At 43.6% G+C, this 8,701-nt stretch overlaps 1 protein-coding gene across 2 annotated transcripts in view; it reads left to right on the forward strand.

The window, feature by feature from the left end:
- The window catches only part of adarb2 (adenosine deaminase RNA specific B2 (inactive)), a 92,490-nt gene extending 85,516 nt beyond the window's left edge, over positions 1-6,974 (forward strand). For both annotated transcript variants that reach the window (XM_086102087.1, XM_086102088.1), the window contains exons 9-10: positions 1,421-1,602; positions 4,437-6,974. In XM_086102087.1, the coding sequence (XP_085958213.1) occupies positions 1,421-1,602; positions 4,437-4,613 (359 nt within the window). In that variant the 3' untranslated portion in view covers positions 4,614-6,974. The remainder of the gene's footprint in view (positions 1-1,420; positions 1,603-4,436) is intronic.
- Positions 6,975-8,701: the final 1,727 nt, after the last annotated feature.

The following is an 8,701-nucleotide window of genomic DNA, read 5'->3' on the forward strand; positions in this document are numbered from 1 at the left end:
GATTTGACACTGTTTTCCCCCGCAACTAGATTACAATGTCCGCTTTCATTTCTTACGTTCCTAAAACATGCCTCCTTAGAATCTACTTGAAGCATCTCTTTTTGTTGTTTTTTTGTTTTTTTTTGACGGTTGTGTTTTGTTTGCCGTACGAGGTTTATCGTCTCATTCCAGACATGTCAACTTTGTACCAAATGAGCTGCAGCAGCAGCAGCGCATGCAAACATCACACACAGACACACAAACTCATCCAGCTGCCCAACCCGACAGTGTCATTGTGGCAGCCAGACAAGCAACGCCGCTTCCCAGGTTCCACCGGGACCCGACAATTTCATTTGTAGTGAAGCTGAATGCTGGGAAAGTTTCTGGATGACATCCAGCTTGTCGACGTTGCGTCAGCCATCGCTTCCAATCGAGGCCACTCCTTGAGCAACTTACGCATGCCATGTGGGGCATCTCTGTCTATGGATGTTGTTGCTAAAAATATATTTACAGTAATAAATATAATCGAGCAATGAATGAGAAAACAAAAAAAAACAAGTGAACACATACGGGATCGGCAACTTCTGATTTAAACCCGGCGCTGTGTGATACCGTCACAGGTCTCATAACTAAACGCACTAATTCTCGCCTTTTTCACGTCTGACGAGCATTGTCTCTCCCAGACCGAGACCCCAATCACGTCTTCCATCAGGGGAAGAAAAATGAAATTGGCTATTACAGACAGAGAGGAGAGGAGTCCATTGAAGCGATCCAATGAGCCATGAATGTTTTGAGAAAAAAAAAAGGGAGGCTATAGGCAAGATGGATAGAGCCCCTCTTTTGTACAAAGGAGTGCGTCTGTAAAAGAGAGAGGAAACGGGTAATAAGACACAGTGCGGATTGTCGTCTAGCAGGCAGTTCATTCCAGCTGCAAAAGAAGAGCAACTATGGGTATGGAGGAAGAATGGGGATGAGGGGGAAATGGAGATCTGTCGACATGCAGAGTGCTGCAGCCAAAGTCTCGTGGACCCAAACCGGAAGTGTTTATTTCCAACTCAAAGGCAAACGATGGCGCTGGAGAGTCGCGTGGAGCAGACGAGGAAGGCGCGAACACGGGATAGACCAAACGAGGCGCACAGTCAAATTCCTGAGACGCAATAATCCGCCTGGTCACAGTGGTTAGAAGTGAGGGTCACTTCCGTCCTTTTCCCATCAAGCAAACATCAGCTTGGATGTGATTTGAAATTGAAAGTCCAAGATCGTGGTGACCTTCACCCCACGACACAGAGATTGGACGATACTACAAGTCAAGTGAAAAAAATTGTCAGGTGTCAGTCACGTTTGACTGGTAAACTCGCGACACACTCTTTCACTTGCGATCAACTGGGGCTTTTCGAGCGGTTTCGTCAAGTCTCCCTTTGTGTTTGGTCCTCTCCTGCAGGGTTAAGCTGTGACGAGTATCAGCATTCAGGGAAGGCCTTGTGCGTGAGTGTCAACTGGACGCTGGGCGACGCGCAATTGGAGGTGGTCAACACCGCCACGGGACGGAGACGTGACTCAGGGATGCCTTCACGCCTCTGCAAACACGCGCTGTTCACGCGCTGGAACAGGCTTTCCTGCAAGGTGAGGACTCGCTCGCTCGACTCTGCCGAAACGAGCCATTGGGAGGTTCAAAAACATCTGTGAAATTATTTTGACAAATGGTGATGAAATGCGCACGCCATCGTGTTTGATGTTCAGCGGAGTCCTGCATATTTGCGGTTCAGCTTTTGCAAATGTGACTATTTGCAGATTAAAAAACCTCACCTATTGTTTTTGTTCTTAGGCCAAAAAGGAATATTTTGGTGTCAACTGTGTTGGACTGAGAGAGGGAGTTTCATTTGGTCAGGCCATAGCCTTGTCTAACCGAGTTTTGTGATATCTATAGGCAATCACGAACCTTTTTTGAAACAAAGAACATCACCAGTAAGACCGAGTCGTTCTCCTAGTTTGACCAAGTGTCGTACTGATGAGGACAAAGAGAACACTTGGCGCACGGATAGGATAGCGAAGACATTTTCAGGCAAGCATTGCATACCGTTGCTGTGTCTCAGAACCGTGTGTCAAAAGTGTGGACGAGGTCCAAGGAAAGGTGGAGGGCGCTCTGCGGCCTAAGGAAAGAAGTTTGATCAGCCTCTGCCACTGATCCAATTTTCCACCTCTGTTGACTTTTGGATTGATTCTCCGGGTTAATGATTTGAGTTTCCACTTGTTGCTCTGACTTGAATTTGTTCACAACAAATTGCGAGTCATAAGTGAAGACTCGGTGCCTGGAATATTTCCTTCTAAGTCATTGAGATCTGAGATGCGATTTAAATGTGCCAAGCAGTGTGTTTCATGCAGAGTCCGTCCTACCAGAAATGTGTTCCTCTCCTCTTTCTACAGCGGCAACTCTCCCTTCTTGTCTCAGCTGTGGATCAGCCAACATTGATTTATTTTACTCGCGTGGAACATTTCCGTGGCAAATGTTCCCTCAAGGTTACAATTCCATTGTGAGCTACTCACGGCAAACGGAAGATAACAACTCTCTGAAATCCGATAATGTATTAAGCAATTTCGGTCGGTAAAATCCGATTTTGGATAAGTTCAACTATTGTGTAATGTTTTAGTTCAACAAAGGGAGGTTGCCCGCATCCCTCGTCATAATGGTGGGAGGTCATTGCGCAAAGAACAACGGTGCGCCATCAAGATGCCCTTGCTGCAATGTCAGCCGGCAAACACGACACCTCAGAGAAGCAAATAGCCTTTGGCTTTATAATGTTTACTTTCCTCCAATGTACATGTTGGAAAAAAAAAAGTTTTAATGAAAAAAAATAAACAACAACCAAAGCGCAGCACTGAACTCAAGGCAGTCAAATCCGAATAACAACACACATAAGGTAAAAACATGCAGACATGAAGTAACATTCTCACCGCGCATACATGTGTGAAAACAAGCCAAACGCTTTTCGCAATAAAATATTGCCCTTGAACAATTTTACTAAGGTCGTTAGAGGTCACCGATGTGTGTTACGGAACTGTCAACGCACTTATAAGAAGAAGGTGACGAGAGTGCTCCTTCTCACCGACAGAATTCTAACCTGGCATTACTTTAAAACAGAAAGTTTCCTCCTTTCCTCCCTTTTCCTATTTCTTTTCTTGCAAATTTCGTAAGTGCCGAAGGGAAAATAAAATGACGATTTGTCATTTTCTTAAAGGGCTCGCGCGAGTGTCATGCAATGGCACAACGAGAAGGATGATGTCAATCTTTTCTAATTGTATAGCGTGACAACACTCCATTGAATCAAAACATTAAGCTGCCCATTTCCATCACACACACACACACACACGTTATCAGGAGATCTGTGCCAACATCAAGAGAAAAAAAACCACACACACACACACACAAGCACAACGCATTTGTCTTTCTCCCGTAGATAAACGCGTTGACCCGCCAGCATGGGCTGTTGGCGGCTTATCGCAACCTGCCAGCGTCGATCTTTAACGGCAGACCTCGCTGCACTCTAATTTCCATTCAGAAACTTGATGTAACAAGGAGTGGCTTCATCACCAAATGGCGGCCGTTAAAGCATAATGACTATGAAACGATAATTATTTGGAGAAGTACTCGAACCCCCCCACCCCTTCCCACCCAACTCCCCACCACCTCCTCACATAAGTGTTCCCTTCGCGATGCATATAAAGGCCACGCAAGAGCAGTCACTCTAATCTCCAGAAGAAACTTTTGCATTTTTAGCCCCCCCCCCACCCACCCACACCCCCCAGCTCCTTTGTCTGGGTGCTGATCTTCATTGTTTCCCCTTGCGACAGTAGTAATGCACAGAAAGCACCGAGAATGTTCAATTGCTTGTGAAATTTAAACGGCGGAGATTACACAGCTGTTGAAGGCCCAACTCCCCCCTCCCCCCACAACCCCTCCTAAATGCATTTGTGCCACCTCATTCGCTTTGTTTTGCTCGTCATCTTCCCTCGCTCAACCACTGCAACCTTTAGCCTTTCAGCAGATTTCGTCGTATTCTTTAGAATGGCATTCGTCGGGTTAATAGAAGGGTAGTTAAAAAAACAATGGTGAAAGTAGAAGTACTGAGTGCACACTATGTTCTTATGAACTTCATCTAATGTCAATTGACTAACCCGACAAAAAAAAAAAAAAAATGCGAAATCGGTTCATGTTAACTACAGAAAAAAAAAGCTTTCAGCGTAAAATTGAGGCCGGACAATGATTCCCGTTTTTTACATTTACGGAGCTTTGCAATACAGATCGTTCGTTGCCATTAATACTTGTCAGGGCCAAGTGATTGCGGAAACCGATGCTCGTTACGACGATGTTTCCTCACTCGTGTGAAAAACGCACGAGGTCACAATGGAAGGTACGACGCACGTCATGATTTTCTTTTTGCTCTTCTCGTCTTTGCTAGCTGGGGATCCCCGCGTCCCGCTGGGAGGACGGCCAGCCGGTTTACTGCCAGGCCAAGATGGCGGCACGCCCTTACCAGACAGTCAAACAGCAGTGGTTCAGGTCTCTCCAAGAAACAGGCCTGGGCACCTGGGTGAAGAAGCCACCTGAGCAGGAACAGTTCCTGCTATCGGACTGAAGAGTGTGTTTTTTCTCTGTGTATCTGTGAACGCGGAAAAAAAAGAAAGTGTTGAATTTAGTCAATCATATTTTGTCAAGCGGTTGCACACAATAGAATCATCTGGCTTTAGATGCATTTTTCAAGTAAGTGTATAGTTCATGTAAACAATGTATCGGGATCCAGATGATTTTGTTTCGTGCAACCACTTGACAATATAAAGTTGGGTAAATTCAGCACACTGTTTTTTTTTTCAGTGTATGTAAGTGTGAAAGTGTTTTTAGGGTAAGGTAGGGGCCATGCTCTTTGCAAAACACACACTTTCATAACGCAAAGCGGAAACTGTCAGCATTGCGTGCGTGTGTTTGGTTGTGAATGGGCCACACATCCACTCCACCGCTCAACATACCCCAAAAAAACCCCCACAAAAACGAAAGGGCAACTGGATGTGCCAAAAGGAACAGGGAATTATTTTTTTGTTTGCTTTTTATTTTTCAATGCTATGTTTCCTCTAAACTCAGTTACACACACACATGTGTGCCAACACACCCTCCTACAAACCCCCCACCCCAACCCACCCCCCAACCCTCAGGTGTGGCGTCTGTCAAAGAAGGCTGGAGTAACCTTGAGCTAAATGAAAGGCAGCCGCTATCTTGTCATCAGCTATTTCCGGGCCCCAAAGCTCCCGCTGTGGAGCAAAGCGATGGGAGGGAGTGAACGAGACAGAGGAAAGGAAAGCAAGAGAGAGAAAGAAAGAGAGGACCACGTCTAATTATTGGCCCTGTCATGGTGATGGGTGATAGAGGAAGAGAAAGCGATGGGAGGAGAGAGTGAGGAAAAAGAAGGGAGAGACACAATTCAATGCCATCTCAAGATACCCGTCCTCACCTTTCTTTATGGTTGCCCTCTGACTCGGCCCTTTTTCTCGCCACGTCCTTTGTCCACATCACTACCCCCAGCCTCACTGCTCCTTGCCAATCTCACGGCAGCCTCGCCTTTCAAGCGCAGCACAGTTGAACACAAGACGACAGGTTAATACACCCCAGTGGGTCGGGAGAAGATGAGGTGCGTGAGCGCGGCCATTAGCGCTTCTCAAAGTGCGCGTGAAGCTGATCATGGAGGGAGCGCCTTTTTTTTTTTTTTTGCTCAACTCTTTCATACCTAATATGTCTCCTTACCCTTTTTTGTGTTCTGACCTGGATCCACATGTCAGTATTGCACATCACTTTTTGAACACCGGGGCCTTGTTGACCTGATCATGTTCTAATAATGGTATAATGAATAATAACGGTGTTGAGTATATTTATAAATTATTTTCTTAGCCCCCCCAAAGCACCCCCCCATCAGTGGGTGAAATCCCCTTTCAGCCCCAGGTGAGGAAAAATAATAATACTCCATCCATCCCTGCAAACATATACTCTCACATTTAATTTTAAGTCCTTAGTTTGTCAAACCAGGATGTTTTTGGAATGTGGGAGTACCTATGCAACCCCCCCCCAAAAAAAAAAAAAAATGGAACGCTCAAGCGTGAGGTCCATGTGCGAGGCACATGTTCCATGTGCTGCCCCATCATTGCTCCTGATTTAGAGAGTATGCGTTCTCACTAATGTAGCTCAGTATTACATTACCCACAAGTCAGCGTTCATCTGCATTCTGATTGAAGAGACTGTTAAATGTGGAAGCAGTGAGAGTGACATCTTGTGGCAATTCCATGCCGTGCTTCTTTGACCCGCGCCCCCTCCGCCCCGAGAAGCAGACACTTTTACAATCGGAGAAGTAGCAAGTCAACATACGAGCCAACACAGACGCAAAAATGCCCAACAGTTCCATAAACAGAACTTGAGCAGTAAACCCTTTTTGATAATGCAGAATCTAATGAGATCCAATACAAAAGCAAAAAGTCCGCCTTTGCAATGACAGCGCCCCGTTTTTAATTCAAACTTCACGGTATTCAGGTTGTAGTTTGTGCAAGTGCTCATGATGTTGTGGTGAATTGATATGTGATCGGGTGATACATGGCACCTCACGATGCTAAACAACCTGCCGCCCCTATTTTTTCAAATATGTAAATCAAAAAAGCTTTATTTGTCACCGACTGTACGTGTCAACGACATTCATCCCAGACAGACTTTACTTTATTTTTTTCCAAAAATACATTCAATCCATGTCTGAATGGCAATATTCAACCTACAACTGTACATATGTAAAATTCTACGATCTATGTTGAGAAGAGCCCCTCAAATGTCAAATGATGATGTACATTTACAGTACTGTATATGAAGAACTGCTGCTAAGGTCTTTTAAAATGCACTTCAGTGACGAATTGGAAAAAAAAGTTAATGTTTGTACTGTATATGTGAATAAAACCCCAACATTGTGAAATGTGATCTTATTTATTTGAAGTGGAGTATGATTACATTCCAGTACGATTGAAGTACACGCTTGCAATAAAAATAAAAAAAATTTTAAAAGCCTTCCACACCGACCCTCAGGAGACTATGAACACATATGAAAGCAAGTGGCCCCACATCCTAGTGACTACCAAGGAAAATCCACGGGCAAGAAACCGTTTATCTATTTTAGGCCGGGTATCACCATCCTCCAAATTAGCCCAGAGGTGGACAACGACAACAGAAGAAAACGACCATTTATAGAAAGGCGTTTTTAGCCGGAAAAAAAAGACAATGTATAGTAAGGTGTTTTTAGCCGAAAACAACGACCATGTATAGTAAGGCGTTTTTGGCCGAAAAAAACGACCATGTATAGTAAGGCAATTTTTGCCGAAAAAAAAACGACCATGTATAGGTAAGGCGTTTTTGGCCGAAAAAATCGACCATGTATATAGTAAGGCGTTTTTAGCCGAAAAAAACTACCATGTATAGTAAGGCGTTTTTGGCCGAAAAAAAACGACCATGTATAGTAAGGCGTTTTTAGCCGAGAAAAACGACCATGTAAAGCAAGGCGTTTTTGGCCGAAAAAAACGACCATGTATAGTAAGGCGTTTTTGGCCGAAAAAAACGACCATGTATAGTAAGGCAATTTTTGCCGAAAAAAAAACGACCATGTATAGGTAAGGCGTTTTTGGCCGAAAAAAACGACCATGTATATAGTAAGGCGTTTTTGGCCGAAAAAAACTACCATGTATAGTAAGGCGTTTTTGGCCGAAAAAAAACGACCATGTATAGTAAGGCGTTTTTGGCCGAAAAAATCGAACATGTATAGTAATGCATTTTTGGCAGAAAAAAAACGACCATGTATAGTAAGGCGTTTTTGGCCGAAAAAAAACAACCATGTATAGTAAGGCGTTTTTGGTCGAAAAAAATTACAATGTATAGTAAGGCGTTTTTTGACAGAAAAAAACCGACATAGTATAGTAAGGCGTTTTTGGCCGAGAAAAACGACCATGTACAGTAAGGCGTTTTTAGCCGAAAAAAACGACCATGTACAGTAAGGCAATTTTTGCCGAAATAAAACAACCATGTATAGTAAGGCGTTTTTGGCCGACAAAAACGACCATGATTATAGTAAGGCGTTTTGTGACTGAAAAAAACGACCATGTATAGTAAGGCGTTTTTAGACGAAAAAAACTGTCATTTTTTTTCGGGCTAAAAACGCCTTACTATACTAAGTCGTTTTTTCGGGCTAAAAACGCCTTACTATATATACGCTGTCGGGTTTTTTTCGGGCTAAAACGGCTTTCTATACTATGTATTTTTTTTCCGGTTTAAAAACGCCTTACTATACTATGTCGTTTTTTTCGGGCTAAAAACGCCTTACTATACTATGTCGTTTTTTTTAGCTAAAAAAGCCTTACTATACTATGTCGTTTTTTTCGTGCTAAAAACGCCTTACTATACTATGTCGTTTTTTTCGGGCTAAAAACGCCTTACTATACTATGTCGTTTATTTCAGGCTAAAAACGCCTTACTATACTGTCAGTTTTTTCGGCTTAAAAACGCCTTACTATACTATGTCGGTTTCTTTTGGGCTAAAAAGGCCTTACTATGCTATGTAGTTTTATTTCGGGCTAAAAACGCCTTACTATACATGGTCGTTTTTTTCGGGCTAAAAACGCCTTACTATAACATGGTCGTTTTTTCGGGCTAAAA

Source organism: Hippocampus guttulatus, chromosome 21 (assembly GCF_054856545.1).
Source record: "Hippocampus guttulatus isolate MCC_2025c chromosome 21, RoL_Hgut_1.0, whole genome shotgun sequence".
Classification (NCBI taxonomy): domain Eukaryota; kingdom Metazoa; phylum Chordata; class Actinopteri; order Syngnathiformes; family Syngnathidae; genus Hippocampus; species Hippocampus guttulatus.